Source organism: Sceloporus occidentalis, unplaced genomic scaffold (assembly GCF_023333645.1).
Source record: "Sceloporus occidentalis isolate IW3139 unplaced genomic scaffold, rSceOcc1.0.p SCAF_4, whole genome shotgun sequence".
Lineage (NCBI taxonomy): Eukaryota > Metazoa > Chordata > Lepidosauria > Squamata > Phrynosomatidae > Sceloporus > Sceloporus occidentalis.
This window is the reverse complement of record NW_028316984.1, coordinates 87895891-87913520: the sequence shown is the minus strand read 5'-3', so window position 1 is coordinate 87913520 and position 17630 is coordinate 87895891. Positions and strand designations below refer to the sequence as shown.

The following is a 17630-nucleotide window of genomic DNA, read 5'->3' as shown; positions in this document are numbered from 1 at the left end:
AACAAAGCCAGGAGCAGATTGTGACACAGACCATGGGCTGCTAATATTAAAAATTAGAGTAAAGCTAAAGAACAGTAATCGCCAGCTGCAATCAGCCTGGGTCCCAGCCGTGCTACACCAGCACTTTTTAGCTTTCCAACTTCTAAAACATGCTGGTGGAGTGTGGTTTGGATCTGGGCTGATGGCGGCCAGCGGTGACTTAGTGTATGATAATCCCCGCTTCCATTCCGCATCCAAGTTCCAGCCCAGAAGGCTGGAACTGGTTTAAAATGCTGAACGATAAGCTCCTTAGTTTATAGAATGCTTAGCTACAGAACTAAAAAGGAAGCACAAATTCTGGAGTAGACAAGATTATAAATGGTGGGAGGGGTTGCTCTCCCAAAAACAGAAGTAGCAAGTCAGAGGGACACATTTCACTAAGCACTAGCAAACTGCTTCTTAACAGATTTGAGTTACACATCTCCTCATTTATCACTGTTCATTTCCTCTTTGTTTATTATTCTTATTGACTTTTTAAAAGTGTATACATGTGGCTTTTATTAATGTTTCTGGATTTTTGCTTTTTGAAGCTGCTTCAAAGCCTTAAACTAAGGCAAAACTTAATGTAGCATCAAATTCCTTCCCCTGAAGAATCCATGCTTTCCTAAGCTCATCTGCTATTGTCACTTCAGGTTACTACCCCAGCACTTTGTTTCAAAACACCAATGACAGGAAAGTTGGGGGTGGGAAACAAAAAGAATTGTATTGTTGTCTCGTATTGTAAAAACTTACAGCTTGCACGCCCACAAGCAGCTGATGACCGCTGGGCTGTTTTATGCTTGGACAAAGTCTTCTGGACCATTACTTCCCTTCTCACACTTAGTGAGCACTGTTCAACCAGAGGGGCTTTGCAGTTCAGGGATGGCCTACCCATTAGGCTTCGGCGTACCGACTGACGTTTTGATTTTGGTGCTCTGGGTGTCTGTGGGATCTCACTTAAGTTCTGCATGATATCCATTTCAGAAAGGTGGCAATTTTCTTGGTCCTGGACGCATACAGTCTTCTCCAGTGTGCTGGGATCTTTACTTTTAGTGGTTTTGGCAAGAGATATATTTGCTATTTTCAGCTTTGAAGCTCCTCGTCCCTCTTTCATTATCTGTGCTTCAGGGGTATCAGGGATCATAACCAAAGAAACTTTGGACAAAGGTTGTGATTTCTTTGTAAGGGACTCATCACAGAACATGCTGCTCAGGGCAACCTTCTCTTTCTGGGATGGTGTTTTTGCCATGTGCAATTCAGCACTCCTCCTCTCATTAGCACTGATTTCTACCAATGGTGATTTCTTTATAAGGGACTCATCACACAACGTGCTGCTCAGAGCAACCTTCTCTTTCTGGGGTGGTGTTTTTGCCATCTGCAATTCAGCACTCCTCCTCTCATTAGTGCTGATTTCTACCAATGGTGATTTCTTTATAAGGGACTCATCACACAATGTGCTGCTCAGGGCAACCTTCTCTTTCTGGGGTGGTGTTTTTGCCATCTGCAATTCAGCACTCCTCCTCTCATTAGCGCTGATTTCTACCAGTGGTATCCGCCCTTCCATTAAATGTATACTTGGTTTCTTAAAAGCATCATGTGAGGTCCTGGCTGACCTGAGAGCTCGAGAACGAGTCATACGGCAACAAGGTGAGAAGTTGTCTGTATTACTTTTTGTAATGTCCAAATCCACTTGGCAAATCTGTTTAGAAGATGACCGGTTACCATCTCTTTTTGACAATCTGATAAAAAGAAGATACAGTCAGGAAAATAACAGGATACAAGTACATTGCAGAGTAGTTATTATGATGAAAGTAGAATTAGTTAGTCAAATAAAGTCAAATCAGAGACGATTTTCGTTACATAAAGAAGGCAAAACTAATTAAAAAAATTCCTACCCCTTTGATCTTGGAATAGTCAACAGTATGGCTGAGTTTGGGGAAAGCTTAGCAAAGAGAGTGAATAGTCACAAACTTTCACTGACAGATGAGTTAAGCAAAGCTTTGGTTGACTATTAATGGTGGGTTAGCAATTATTTTACACATTGTCTTTTCATCAATAAACTTGAGGTAGCTTAAAGCAAACTGCAATTAAAATAAATACATGTACAAAACAGGGTCCTTAATCCTCTGGGTAAAGCTGATGATCAGAAGGAGCTTCCCTTCACATTTGTAGTCCCAGTACACCTGGCATTTGGAATTCTGTGAAATGGGTATAGAGTGTAATCACCTGGAGCTTCATATCCCACCCATGGAGCTCATAACGTCTTGTCCTAAGTTTCTCTTCAACTCTACAGTACCGAGAGCATCTAGATGCTGGAGCAGAATGATACTGAAAGGCATTTATTTACTCACTTGGCTGATATTAAAGAAAAACTATTCTATTAAGGAGAAGCCATTTAATGATGAACAGTCGTTTTATTAGACTGCAATAAATGGGTTTCTTCTAATATTTAAGGTAGGACCTACATGAAGTTTTGATAAATATTTCATTAGTTTGCTAACTGTTAAATTCAAGATGAATTGCTCAGTTGCCAATCCCAATATGACAATTAGCCTATTGCCTCTGAAAATGTTTCTACAGTGTAGAAATAATGCAGTTTGACACCACTGTAGCTCCACCCTGGGATTTGTAGTTTTGCAAGGTCTTCAGCCTTCTCTGCCAAAGAGTGCTGGTGCCTCACAAAACTACAAATCCCAGGATTCTGTAGGATGGAGCTATGGCCTGTTACAGACGGGCGTAAAGTACGTCCTGGGGACGTACTAGGGTTAGGGAAAGTGCGTGCCTTATGCACGCACCTAACCCTAGCATGTCACCAGAACGTACAAAATGGCAGCGCCATATACACATACATGCCGCCGTTACGAACGTGCCGCCTCCAAACGGGGTGGCACGGACGTGACGTCTTTGCAGAGTAGGAGCTCCTTCCGCGATTTGCGTCGCTGGCACAGCATTTAGATGGCCCCTTTCTCCTCCTCCCCGCCGCCATTGGGTGTCCTTGGGGCATGAAGTCCCAAGGACACCTCTTTCCAGGCCACGGGGAAGTGGCCTTTTGCCGCTTCCCCGCGGCCTGGAAAGCGGCGGATCGGGGCCTTGGAGGCTGCCACTCTGGCAGCTGAGGCCCAATCCGGCAGGGAAAGGAGCGCCTACAGGCCACCCCAAAGGGGCGGTCTGTAACATGCCTATGGCACTTAAAATTGTGTCAAACTGCATCATTTCTATCTTGTAGATGCATCCAACCATTATTTGTCATTCATTGTACCTCCTGGTATGATCAAAATGGGATATGAATGAAGCTTTCTATTAGTGCCTTCTTTTGCACATGTCTGATGCACAGGCCAATAAATGAGTTATTAATCTAAACTGGTAGTTTATTACTATTTGAAGGTTCTACACACGTAAAAAAAACAATAGGTTATATGGCAGTTCCACCATCATCTTATACAGCTGTTTCCCCTTTATTATTTCTTCATTTCATTTCAGAAAAGATAGCAGATATTTTAGAAAGATTTTTATTTCACTGCTGATAGATTCAGAGTTCTTCTTAGATGAAATATAATTCAGTTAGCTCATAATTTGGATTTGATGTTATTTAACTTTTATTATACAAATCTTAAACCCCAATTTCCACAAAATAACATCATAAACAGAATCACACAAATAGGCAACCACAGTAACAAGTAACACAAAATATAAAATTAAATTGCAGATATACTGCTCAATCACTTCCAAGATTACCTAATTTACAGAATATTCCTCCAAATTATTGTTATTGCTTAAGCCTCTAATTCTCAATAAAGTAATTTTATGAAATTTTGTTAGATCTACCTTAACTCTTGTCCTAGAGTCCCTAGTACATCATGCTCTTTCTAAATTTAGTGTTTACAAATATCATCTTAATCAAATTTTATTCCATAGAACAGATCCAAACAGTGCCATTCCTGTTTCATCATGTCTGTTGTACACTCTCTCACAGTTGCTGTCAAAATATCAAAACTTTTTGCTTCTCTTAACTTAATTATCCAATCTTCTTCCATTGGGATTTGGGCATTTTTCCAATACTGAGAATATAAAATTCTCGCTAAAGTAACGATATACAGAACTAACCGAGAATATTTTCTTGCCACTTCCTTTTCTAACTTACATGTCATGTTCCACAAAAAGGATCTAATGGAATATCTATATGCAAAATTTCTACCATGAGTTTTTGTATATTCCTCCAATATTCTGAGACCTTTTCACATTTCCACCAAAGATGGGAAAAGGTCTCATCTTATTTCAGACATTTCCAGCACTTAACGCAACCTGTGTTATATATTTTATTGATTTTTATAGGGGTCATATATCACCTAAACAACATTTTCATATAGTTTTCTTTATAACTTGGGCATAATATGATAATTTTTTTTGTTCTCCCCAAAGATTTTTCCCAATCCTCCAGTTCTATTGGTTTCCCAATGTCCTGGGCCCATTTTATCGAGTGCTTAACAGACTCATCTTCCAAGTCCCTTTCTTTCAGAGACTTGTAGTATCTTAATAAGTGTTTTTTCTCACTATCTTCAATACCACTATCCAAATTATTTTTCTCATTCGTAATTCCCTTCATTTTAATGTCAACTCTGAACCTTTCAGCTAGCTGTAGGTATAATTACCAGTTGATCTTTTCCTTTGTACTTAATCCAATGTCTGTAATGTTCTTTAGTTCTATTATAAAAATCCTCTTGAGGAGAAACTCATAATGGTATCTTCCTATAATATAAAGCCTTAATCTTGTTCCAAACCTTCAGTAACGCTCTTCTGAGAAAGTGGTGATCAAATTCCTTATGTCTTTAACCTTATTATACCATAAATATGTGTGCAAACTAAACCTTAAATCACAGCATTCTAAAGTAAGCAATCTGTCATTACTTAAGTTGAACCACACTTCCAACCCACACAAGCATGCATGCCGCACAATAATATAACTTAAAATTAGGTAATGCACATCTCCCCTTCTTGCAATTCTCTGTGAGAATCTGCCATCTGACTCTAGTGCATTTTCCTTCCCATAAAAATTTGATGTTATAATCAAATTTTCAAATAAGGAATTATGACAAGGCTTCTGTGGCTCCAATCACTCTGTACAAAGCTTCCCAGATCATACATATCTCAGAAGGATGGTCCCTATTGTACTTGTTTTTGTTCCTTTCACAATTAAAAATATGTTTAAATATTTAAAGAAATATTTAAGACACTTCCCAAGTAATTGGGAACACATTCTTAAATACTCCTATTTCAAACTTACAGCTAAGTATTTTAGTCCCAATCCAATTTTTCTGAGTTGCTCTTTTCGGCCTTCAACTCATTATGGAGACCCTAAGGAGAACCTATCATGTTTCCCCATCTGACAAAGGAGGTTTGTCATTGCCTTCCTCTGAGGCTGAGAATGTGTAATTTCTATGGCCAAGTCAGAATTCCACCTCCAGTCTCCCAGAATCCTTGACCAACACTCAAACCACTACACCTTACTGGCTTTCCCCCCAATCCTAATATTTCCCTCAAATGTCAGTTCAGAATGTCAAACACTACAAAAGCCTGCATGTAGATTCTAAACCATCCCAACCCTCATCACCTACTCTATATACATAAAAAATGTTCCATCTTACCTCTTTTTGGCAAACTGGTCATGCTTAGCAGATGAAAAACGCTTCTTTTTCTGGCGATTTTTCTGAGATGGAGTTTTTGGCATCAGCAATGGTTCTCCATTGGAGCTGCTGCTTTGATAGAACATGAGTTGAAATCTATTATTTGGTACAAAAGGCTCAACTATTTCTTATTCCAAACCAATCCATGCAGTTGATGCTGCAAGACTGTAACAGCTGGAATGATGCAAATCAACATCTTCTGCTGATGGAGTGGCATGTTGACAAGTTAATATGATACATATTTCACCTTCATTCTAAAATAACTTCAGGAGAGCCCCAGATCATTGCTATTTCTTTGGAACAATTTAAGACTCACTCCAGTAACAAAAAGTATACTTCAGGTCAAGATACATTACAATAAGAAAAGGTTCTTGCACCAACCTGATTCTTGATCTAGGCAATGATTCCTAACCTGGCCAATGTACCAATATATATTTATAATTCAAGAAACATTCTGCATATTACAGAATGACAGACTGAGCTGATCAAATTGTACCTTGTATTAATTTAACCATTAGACAGATATATAACCTAAGATCAAGAATTCCTAATAGGTATGGTCTACGAAGGCCTTAGCCTTCAAATAAGCAATATTTGCTTATTTGTACAGAAAGAAGCACATGGAAGATGTAATTCAATAAAATATAACTTTGAATTGAAAAGGCACATGGCCTTCATAGCTAAATGTTTTATGGCTATGCTTTTAGATTGCTGAAAAAACAATTCAGTTGCAGTTGTGTGGGAAACATAGAAATTTTAAGAATTTCTTCGTACCAGCTACATTTACAAGGGACTTACAGCTCCCTTGATTTACAGTTCATCCAGCTAGGCTGACAAGCCCCATACAGTTTTGGGACAGTAACAGTTTCAACAGATGTAAGAGACAAAGAACTGGGTTTTGGCACCTTTTCCAGCATAACTCTAGATTTTACCTGCTGGACATCTTGATTGCTTCTTCAAGAATCTCACCCATCCACACAAAGTCTCTGTTTTCAATATTCCGCAGAAATTCATCAAGTTTCTTTTGTGACTCTTCCTCTAGTCTTGCAAGGAGTGCCATCTTCGCCGTGGCTTGGTCTGCAAAAGCCAAACCGGTTCTTATTAAAACAACAGAAATGCCTTACACTCTAAGGCTGCAACCACACTGCATAAATAGTCCAGGTTGACACAGTTTTAACTGCCATGACTAAATGCTATGGAATTCTGAGAACTGTAGTTTTGTCAAACACTTAGCCTTCTCTCAGAGAGCTCTGGTGCCACAACAAATTCCCAGAATTCCATAGCATTGAGCTATAGCAGTTAAAGTGGTATCAACCTGGATTATTTCTGCAGCGCAGATGAAGCTTAAAACAGTAAATCCAAGCACATACCATACTTCACAGTGGCGCGTTACAGACCGCCCAGAATGGGCGGTCTCGCGCCGCTGCCGGTTGCAGCATGGAGGAGCCGCAGCAGCCAAACCACAGGGCTCCTCTGCGCTTCTCTTTGTGGTGCAGATATGATGCTGCGAGGCGCCAATGGCACACTCACAGTGTCATATGCGCCACGTGGACACAGTGCATCCACTACGTAAAGATGGCGGCCCTCGTGTGGAACGGGCACCGCCATTTTGTACGGACTCGGTCCGTATTAGGGTTAGGGGCGTCCGGAAGGGACGCCCCTTTCTAACCCTAATACGGACCCAGTCCGTACTTTATGCCCGTCTGTAACGGGCCTGTGACTCTATTTTAGCTAACAATCCTAAATACATTTAGCTTACCTTTAAACTGAATATTCAGAGGCAAGCAACTATCAGTAGTTTCACTTTTAATCAAAATCAAATACAACCATCTTGAAAGAGTGTGCATGTGGCCTGCCAATTTACAGTGACCACATGAATTTCATAGGGTTTAAATGCTCAGAGGTAGTTTTGCCAGGTGTATTAAGGTTTGTATTCAGAAACTACAGCTAGTACAAAATGCAGCAGTTAGGCATCCTATTAAGTAATCTAACCTTGCACCTACTAACCTACAACTGAAGGGCCCATACTGGCTACCAGTTTACTCAAGAGCTAAATTTAATATGTTGCTAACATACAAAGCCTTATACAACCAAGGTTCAAGATACCTCAAGGAACACTGCCTGTAAATGACAGCTCCAAGACCACCAACATCTCCATGTGAGGGTTTGATAAACCCCCCTCTCTCTCACAGCTCTTCCTTTGGCTGGGTTCACCCCCCTCTCCTCCTTTCTCTCCTCTCCCCATTTTCCTTCTCTCAGCCTCAGCACATAATAAGAATAATGATAAGCAAGCTTTGATATCAATGCATAGTTTGGAAGGAGGCCTTCACAGGGGAGGATGGGATGCAAAAGGGAGTCAGAGATGCCCAAGGTCCTTGACTCCCCGGGAGAACAAAGAAGCCTCATAGTAGACTGATGCTTTCCCCATCATCCATAAGCTGTTGAGAACTCTCCTATACTGGTATATATTGATGTGTTTTATTGGATTGTTTAATGGTGTTGCTTTAAGTCATTTTGAACAATAACAGCGCCATGCCAGATTTGCCAACACATTCATGAGGAATAGCCCTTAGACAAAAAACTTTTTTTAGTAGCACTGAACCCTTGTAGGGTTTGCAAAGCTCTAAAATGCAAACTTCAAAACACCTAAATATCAAAATCTTAGAGAGCAGACCCATAATTTAAGCATCTTCTGTCACCCAAAATATGACTGGTAACTAACATCTACAACAACCACCCAAAAAAGCATATTTTCCCAGGTTTAAATAAGTACCTCAAGAGAAAAATGTCTGGGAACAGGTGATGAGAAAGCAAGTATTCATGAGGACTGACACACAAACCCTAACTGCTCCTGACCTTCCTTTACAGCTGAATAATAATAAAGGTAAAGGAAACAACAACAAAACTACACAGGATTCCTGTAGCTTCCACACAGTAACTCATAACAACAACAGTCCATACCATTCCTTGGGAGCATTCGAGCAGCTACTCACCTACCACCTATTCCTCAGCGACAGCTTCACTGTTTGGACTAGGCTTCATCCACACTGCAGAAACAATCCAGTTTGAAACCGCTTCAACCACCATTGCTCAATGCTACAGAATCCTGGGATTTGTAGTTCTGTGGAGTGGGATATCTAGCCTTCTGTCAGAGAACTCTGGAGCCACAACCAACTCTAAATCCCAGGATTCTCAAAGGACGCAGCCGTGGCAGTTAAACCAGTGTCAAACTGGACTTTAACTGTACCGTTTTTAATCCTGTAAGCCGCTCTGAACCCCAGTTTTGGGGAAAGGATGCGATGATAATAATAATAACAACAATAAGTGAAGTCAAAGGCTTTCATGGCATCCGACATCCATGGGGGGGGGGGGGGGGGTCGGGGCCATGTTCTAGAAGAGTTTGTTCCTGGTGTTTGGCCAGCACCTGTGGCTAGCTTCTCCAAAGATGAGAACAACAAAGGTATTAGAGAAGGTAACAACAACAATAATAATAGCAATAATAATAATAATAATGTGCGGGTGCAGCCTAAACTACTCAGGAACTATAGAAATCCGTTGGCTTTGGATTCAAGAGGGCCCTGAGTTACAACAGGAAACACGACCCTGAAGACCACGAAACTCCTCCCCTGGGACCAAATAGCCAGAGTCACAGGCTGCATCTGCATTGTGGACATAAAGCGGTTTGACTGCGTCTTAAGTGCCATGGCGCCCCAACTAACGACCATACCCAGAATTCCAGAGCATGGAGCCATGGCACTTCAAGTGGTGTCAACCCGCTCTATTTCCACAATGCAGACGCAGCCTAAATCGCTCCAGCCTGCCTTAGGCCATCTTTTCCCTCCCTGCCGCCCCCCTCCGGGACTCACACGCCGCTTGGCCCCGGGAGCAGCTCCAACGCAACTTCCACCAAGAGCAGCCCACGGACGAACAAACGAAGCAAGCGTCCTCCCCTGCGGCGGCTCCCGCTACAATTTTCAAAGAGCGTCACTCCCGCGCGCTCCAATCAGAAGCGCGCCTTTCCGGAACGGCGACGGCGATTGGCTGAGGGGCAACCCGGGGTTTTCGAGAGCCAGAGGAAGCAGAGGAAAAGGGAAATGATGGAGGAGGGGAGGAGGAAGAAGTGTCATAGAGTCTGTTGAATTCAAAGCTATGGCCGTGTTATTCTGTGGAATCAGTACGGAGAGAGACCTTGCAGCACCTTTCAGACTCGCTGAAGGAAAGAAGCTGGCAGCATGAGCTTTCCTAGACTTCAGCCTACTTCCTCAGATACATTTAGTCCCAAATCCTAAATGCACCTGAGGAAGCAGGCTTACGTCTACCAAAGCTCATGCTGCCAGCTTCTTTCTTTCGGTGCGTCTCAAAGGTGCCACAAGATCTTTGTGACTCTGTGCTGGCTAAGAAAAGGAAAGAGTTTTGTTCTAAGACACAGCCGTGTTCGTCTGGGGAGTCAGGTCCAGAACACACTGCACAAATAGCCCAGTTTGAGACCGCTTTAACTGCCCTGGCTCGGTGCTAGGGAATCCTGGGAACTGTAGTTTATTGTGGCACCAGAGCTCTCTGAAGGCTAAATGTCTCACAAAACTACAGTTCCCAGAATTCCTCAGCATTGAGTCAGGGCAGCTGAAGTGGTCTCAAACTGGATTATTTTTGTAGTGTGTTTTGGACCTCAGTGTGCAAAGGGTCCTTGCAGCCCCTCTTTGAGACTCACCAGAGAGAGAAGCTTTCCTAGCCTTGAGGCCACTTCCAAACTTGCACCCCTCCCAGGGAGTCCCCATTGCCTCTCAGGAAGTGGGCTCAAGGTCACCCAGCAGGTTTCCAGGTCTGAGCTGGGAGAGTCAAACCCTGGTCTCCAGAGTCATAGTCCAACGCTCAAACCACACCACCACACTGGCTCTCTTTAGTTTTGTGGGGCCTTTAAGACTTAGCGTATTTTATTGAGTCTAAGCTTTCATGAGCAGCAACTCTCTTAGTATATTCAGGGGTAAAATCTTCCTCCTACCTGCTCCAAAACTGAAATGGAACAGCCTTGCACCCATAAACAGCAATGGCTGTATTGTGCCGTGAGCTTTCAAAGACCGCACTGGAGTTAAGAGCCGCGTTGTGCCAAATTGCAAGGAGCAGTTTGCATGGGTGGGAGTGGGCACGGATTGGAAACAGGTCAGAGAGAAATTAAATCTGTGGGAAACTACAGATCCCCAAATCCCCAAGTCTGTTTTGCGGTGATGCCATATTAGGCCAACCTTAATTACGCAGAAGTCTCAGTGCTCCCTTTCAAAAACATTTCTGCATCACACAAGATTAGTTTTCAAAAGCATGAAACAGTCGGAGAGGGAAATGAAAACTGTTGTGAGATATCTACATGTCCTCTTCAGATTGTGTGTGACAAACAATTGGTTCAGTTTAAGATTCCACCCCCACCACCATCTAGCCCTTAGTTTACTGGAAAGATAAACCATAAAGCCATAAAACATTTAGTTATAGGGTTTCAAAAGGGGCCTTTCAAGGAGATTCAAACTGCCCCCTAAATTGAACACTGTCATTTCCTCCATCCACCCATCCCAGTTAAAAAAACAACAACACCTTTAACTGATGAAGAAAACTTAGTTTTTGAAAGCAACCACAACTTTTGTTCAATTTTAGTTGACGTAATAAACTAGTACTGTATTACCATGAAAGTCCTATCAGCATCATTTACCTGACTTTGAAATTCCATGGTGAAGGCAGCTACTCCTGCATTTGTATGGCTTTATGAACTACCCACAATGTCAACCTGGTTATTAACACTACGTTTCATAAAACAGATGTTGGTTGCCCTTAAGAAAAATCTTGATATTAAGTAAACCAGTACTCATACACTGGATAAAAAAGCTCTGTTTGTGACTCTGTGGTGGCTAAGAAAAGAAAAGAGTTTTGTTCTAAGATACAACCATGCTCATCTGGGGAGTCAGGTCCAAAACACACATGAATATTCTGCAGGAGGCAAGAATTGTGAACTACATAACCAGTAGTCTTTTTAACTTTGGTTTCTTCAAGGTTAGCATCCTGGAAGAATAGAATCATACAGTTGGAAGAGACCATCCAGTCCAACCCCCTGCCATGCAGGAGCTCTCAGTCAAAGCACCCCTGACACAGGGACGTAGCCAAGTGGGGGTCCGGACCCACCCCTCTTCCATTAGATACAATGTCCCAATATAATGGTGGCACTTAGTCTGGACCCCCCCTTCCCAAAATCCTGGCTACGTCCCTGCCTGACAGATGGCAATCCAGCCTCTGTTTAAAGACCTCCAAATGAGGAGACTCCACCACTCTCCAAGGGAGTGTGTTCCACTGTGGAACAGCCCTTACTGTCAGGAAGTTCCTCCTAATGTTGAGGTGGAATCTCTTTTCCTGGAGCTTGCATCTATTGTTCTGGGTCCTATTCTCTAAACAACAAGCATAGGGCACGAAGGCTCAAGTAATAATAATTGTATTGTTCCTTAGGGTGCCAGGGGGCTCTTTCCTGATTCTAAGAGAAAACCAGGAAAGGAACCCTTTGGAATGAATAAAACAAACTCCTTTTTTTCTCCTGAAGAAAGAATGATAGGATTGTTGCTGTGTGCCTTCAAGTTATTGCTGATTTATGGCAACCCTATCATAGGGTTTTCTTGTCAAGATTTGCGGAGTGTTATGTTGAAGTGTGATTGATTTAGATTAAGAATGAGACATTTGTATTTTAAGAGGGGTGGGAATGAGGTGTGTTTACTGCATATTTTAATGTTGTAAGCCGCCCCAATTGTGCTGTGTAGAGGGGCGGGATAAAAATAAATTTTATTATTATTATTTATTAATGTTATAAGGCAAGAGTGGTGTGTTTTTTTCTTTCTGTTTTAATTATAAGGTATTAAAATTAAAAGTACAATAAACTGAGCACAGGAAGCTTATATATGAAAGGAATGGGGAAAGGATTAAGAGATACACTGTCTTGGCAAATGGGAAGTCAATGTGTTATTTTTTTATTTACTGCTTTGTTTTGTTTTGAGAGGGGTATATATATATAGAGAGAGAGAGGGGGGGGGAAGGTTGTGGGTTGTAGTGTCTTGCGCTTCTATATGAGTTATATGGTTACAAGTGTGTGTGTGTTAATATATCATTTAAAATACTGTATATAAGTCGACCTCATGTATAAGTCGAGGGCAGGTTTTGAGGGCAAAATTATGGATTTTTATATGACTTGTGGATAAGTCGAGGGTAAAACTTAGGTTCATGCAACAAAGGACCTAAATGATGAAGCACAGGAGAACAATGCCAAAGAACCTACAAAATTATGGTAGGCATAACTATTTTGGCTCACACTAGAGGCTGGATGGAAGAGAGAGTAGAAGGAGGTCAGTGCTTCCAGGACAGATTGCACTCTTGCCTTTAATCAGGGGGTGGTTCTCTTTTTAATAAGATTTAAAGAATGGTACTGTGGATAAGTCGACCTAGGTTTTTGGGGTCAATTTTTGGACTAAAATTTCTAGACTTATAGATGAGTATATACAGTATATATATATATGTATTTTAAAAAAATTATGCACAGTCCTCGGAACCTGAGTGTGTTTCGATGGCTGAGGCTGGATTATGTGAACAATCATTAAGAGTTATTGGCCACATCTGCACTGCAGAATTAATCTAGTTTGACACCACTTTAACTGCCATGGCTCAGTATTACAGAATCCTGGAATTTGTATTTCTGTGAGACATTTAGCCTTCACTGTCAGAGAACTCTGGTGCCACAACGAACTACAAACACCAGGATTCCATAGCATTGAGCCATGACAGTTAAAGCGGTGTCAAACTGGATTAATTCTGCAGTGCAGATGTAGCTTGTGTTCAACACTCAAACCACTACACCACGCTGTCTCTCTGGATGGTATCATATACACACACGCGACACACTCCTCCATATTTGTGGCATTGATTATTCATGGATTTGATTAATATGTCCTCTCTAGGAATATCTAATCCTCCAGCGCAATTCTATGATCAACCTTAACTAAAAGTTGCACTGAAAGACCTAGAGATTCCTAGATAGAACCCTCCATTAGGCATTTGTAGCTCCTCCAGTGCAGTTCTCCTTCCCTGGAGGTCTTTAAACAGAGGCTGGATGGCCATCTGTCGGGATGCTTTGACTGAGAGTTCCTGCATGGCAGGGGGTTAGACTGGATGGCCCTTGTGGTCTCTTCCAACTCTACGATTCTATTCTATGGTCAATGTCTGGCAGATGTTGACCACAGAGTTGCATTGTAGGACTTAGAGATCCCTAGGGAGGTGGCTACTCAGGTAAAAACATGGTTGTTTTTGTTATTTGCAGTTTTTCCATATTCACAGAGGTCTTGGGCCCTTAACCCTATCAAATATGGAGGGACAAATGTGTGTGTGTGTGTTTATGATGCTATATGACAGTGATGGCGAACCTATGGCACGCGTGCCAGAGGTGGCACTTAGAGCCCTCTCTGTGGACACATGTGCCATCGCCCCAGCACAGAGTTTGCCAGAGTTTGTTACAAGAAGGCCAGAGGGACATGGCACTTTGCAATAAATAAGTGGGTTTTGGGTTGCAGGTTGGGCACTCGGCCTCGAAAAGATTCACCATCACTGCTATATGATTTTAAAGTTGCCCACACCTTTTTCTGTTGTTGTGTGTCTTCCAGTCCTTTCCAACTTACGCTGACCGTAATATAGTGGGTTTTTCTTGGCAAACTTTCTTCAGAGGAGGTTTGCCATGGCCATCCCACTCTGAGGAGGCTGAGAGAGTGTGACTTGCCCAAGGTCTCCCAATGGGTTTCCTATTACATCAAAAGGTAGTTTTTCTGAAAACTGCACTTTGGGCTGCTGGTGACCCTAATAAAACTGTAAAAACATCCTTATAATTATTGGCAAATTTCTGGGGGGGGGTTGCATTGGCCATCCTCTGAGGCTGAGAGAGTGTGACTTGCCCAAGGTCATCCAGTGGGTTTACATGGCCTAGATGGGCCCTCTGTTTATTTATTATTTATTATTAGTATTAGTATTATTATTTGTTTATTTACTGTATTTATACCCCGCCCTTCAGCCCTAAAGGCTCTCAGAGCGGCTTACTATTATTATTATTATTATTATTATTATTATTTAGACGGTTCCCTGTCCTCAGGCCTGCAATCTAAAAAAAAATTACAATCTACTGTTATGAGGCTAATAACCTAAACAGGGGGAAGTCCAAATTCCTCCTTAAAAACCCAAAACAGTCCTACCTGCAAGAACAAACAATGCCAGACGCTCACCTGGATGACAGTGATGGTGCTGAAGTGTGACTTCGGTGTGGTGGCTGTTTAAAGCGTTAACAAACGCAGCCTAGAGACTATCAAGGGAACCCTGCCTCGGACTCTTCTCACAGGTGTTGCCTTGAAGATATTAAAAAAATATCGTTAACAGTCCTCTGAAGCTGAGTGGGTTTCCATGGCTGAGGCTGGGCTATGTGAGCAACCATTGTTAAGAGTCATTGGCCATATCTGCACTGCAGAATTAATCCAGTTTGACTGCCAAGGCTCAGTATTATGGAATCCTGGAATTTGTATTCCTGTGAGGCATTTAGCCTTCACTGTCAGAGAGCTCTGGTGCCACAACGAACTACAAACACCAGGATTCCCTAGCATTGAGCCATGGCAGTTAAAACGGTGTCATACTGGATTAATTCTGCAGAGCAGATGTAGCCTGTCCAACACCCAAACCACTACACCATGCTGCCTCCCTGATGGGATGATATCATATAAACTTGTCCCTCCATATTCGCTAGGGTTAGGGGCACAAGACCCCTATGAATATGGAAAAACTGCAAATAACAAAACCACCATGTTTTTACCTGAGGGGACACCTCTCTAGGAATCTCTAGGTCCTCCAGTGCAACTCTGTGGCCAACGTCCGACAGACACTGACCACAGAACTTCACTGGAAGAGCTACAAATGCCTAGCAGAGTATTCCCTCCAGGAATCTCTAGGCCTTTCGGTGCAACTTTTAGTTAAAGTTGACCACAGAGTTGCACTGGAGGACCTAGATACTCCTAGAGAAAACATGTTAATAAAATCCATGAATAATCAAATCCACAAATATGGAGGGATGCGTATATAGATATGTGTGTGTGTGTAGAAAGAGACAGTAGAAAGAGACAATAGGGAGCCCAACTTGGCCCTGGAAACCCATTGGGAGACCTTGGGCAAGAAGTCACACTCTCTCAGCCTCCTCAGGAAGGGAGCCCCCTCTGAAGAAAGCTTGCCAAGAAAGACCCATGATACAGTGGACCCTTGTCATACGCTGGGGTTTGGTTCCAAGATCCCCCGCCGTGGATAACAAGATCTGTGGATGTTCAAGTCCCATTAAATATAATGGCAGAGCAAAATGGTGTCCCTTATAAACAATGGAAAATGAAGCTTTGATATTTGAAATGTATGCTTTGTTTGAACATTTCAAACCGTGGATGCTTGAATCCGTGTATAAAAATCCGTGTATAAGGGCCAGCTGTACGTTCGTGGCCTTAGGGTTGGCATAAGTTGGCAAGGACTGGGAGGCACACAACAGAAAAAGGCGTGGGCAACTTCATGATCATATAGTGTCCTATCATATATATATATATATATATATATATCTTCCACTTTTCCGCAGAGGCGTATGTAGACACACATAGGGAAGATGTTCCATGACTCTTCTGCCGCTGTGTGCCTCCCAGTCCTTTCTGACTTATGCCGACCCTAAGGCCATGAACCCATTGTGGGTTTTTCTTGGCCAAGGTTCTTCAGAGGGGGCCTGCCATGGCCATCCCCTGCTGAGGGGGCTGAGAGAGTGTGGCTTCTTGCCCAAGGTCTCCCTATGTATGGGCTTCCATGGCCAAGGTGGGCTTCCTGTTGTCCCTTTCCACAGTCCCTGTTATCAGGCTAAAATAACCCCACTCCGGCTTCCCCCTTAAAAACCACCTCTGTGGGTCCTCCACCAGGACGAGGCCGAAGCCCTATCTAGAGCCTTACTTGCAGGAAGCAACAACGCGCAGACGCCCGCTCCTCAGCTGAATGACAAATATTAGATGGTGCTCACACAGGAGTGGCCCTTTAAGTGTTAACGAACGGCGCCTACAGCCAATCAGCGTCGAGCACGCGAACGTTTGTCCCGCCCACCCCGCTCACTCACTAGTCTCTCATCAAGCCTGCCTTGGACTCATCATTCTCTTCCTGGTTGGAAGTGGCTGTCTAGCTGGGGCTCGCGCGCGGGGCGGCTCTTTTTAGGCAGGCCGCGCTCTCTCTCGCGCATGCGCACGCGTTTCTTCAGGCACGAGGCGGGCAACGATTTTATTGTGGGGCGCCCTTTATTTCTCTCTCTCTCTCTGGAGGCTGCTTTGGCTTCATTTCTGTGGCTGATTGATAACAGAGAGTCAGCCTCACTACGGAAGGAAGGAAGGAAGGAAGGGGGTATTTTATTTGCTTCTGTCTTTGGTTTCTCATAGCAGCAGCAGCAGCAGCAGCAGCAGCAGCCTTGGAAGAGATTTAAATTATCTGCCTCCTTGCTTTTAATCTTGACTTCTCTTGTGAAAAGCCACAGTTCTCTCCCCCCAAAATAAACCCAGGCTTGTCCTCCTTTTCCAGGACACGGTCCTCCATTCCAGCCTCCTGCCCGGGAGGAGTTCCAGAGTGCCCTCCATGTGGAGCAGGGCTAAGGAGCATGGGTTTATAGTTATGCTAGTGTTGGTTTTGTTTAAAGAATTTTGGACTGCCCTACATTTCAAAACAGTGTTTTGTTTTGGCATGGAGTACCTTTTCCTGGGATGGCTTACACTTTGGGTGCCTCCTCGCATGAGTGTGTTTTAGCTGTTGTTTGGTCATGCCCTACCTTTCTCTTGGATGTCGTCCATTTTGAGCACAACTAAGGAGCATGCATTTATATTTCCA

The 17630-nt window shown here is 42.8% G+C and overlaps 1 protein-coding gene across 5 annotated transcripts in view; it reads right to left on the bottom strand.

The window, feature by feature from the left end:
• LOC149314276 (inner centromere protein-like) overlaps positions 1–16766 on the bottom strand; it is a 36681-nt gene extending 19915 nt beyond the window's left edge. Inside the window, exons 1-5 of one of the 5 annotated variants that reach the window (XM_089520774.1) lie at positions 16716–16766; positions 14981–15100; positions 6632–6776; positions 5661–5771; positions 772–1757 (exon numbers count right to left, since the gene is read on the bottom strand). In XM_089520774.1, the coding sequence (XP_089376900.1) occupies positions 772–1757; positions 5661–5771; positions 6632–6759 (1225 nt within the window). In that variant the 5' untranslated portion in view covers positions 6760–6776; positions 14981–15100; positions 16716–16766. Of the gene's footprint in view, positions 1–771; positions 1758–5660; positions 5772–6631; positions 6777–9565; positions 9643–14980; positions 15101–16715 lie in introns of those variants that run through there. The other 4 variants (XM_089520770.1, XM_089520773.1, XM_089520772.1 and 1 more) reach the window with 4 other exon arrangements.
• Between the last annotated feature and the right edge of the window lie 864 nt (positions 16767–17630).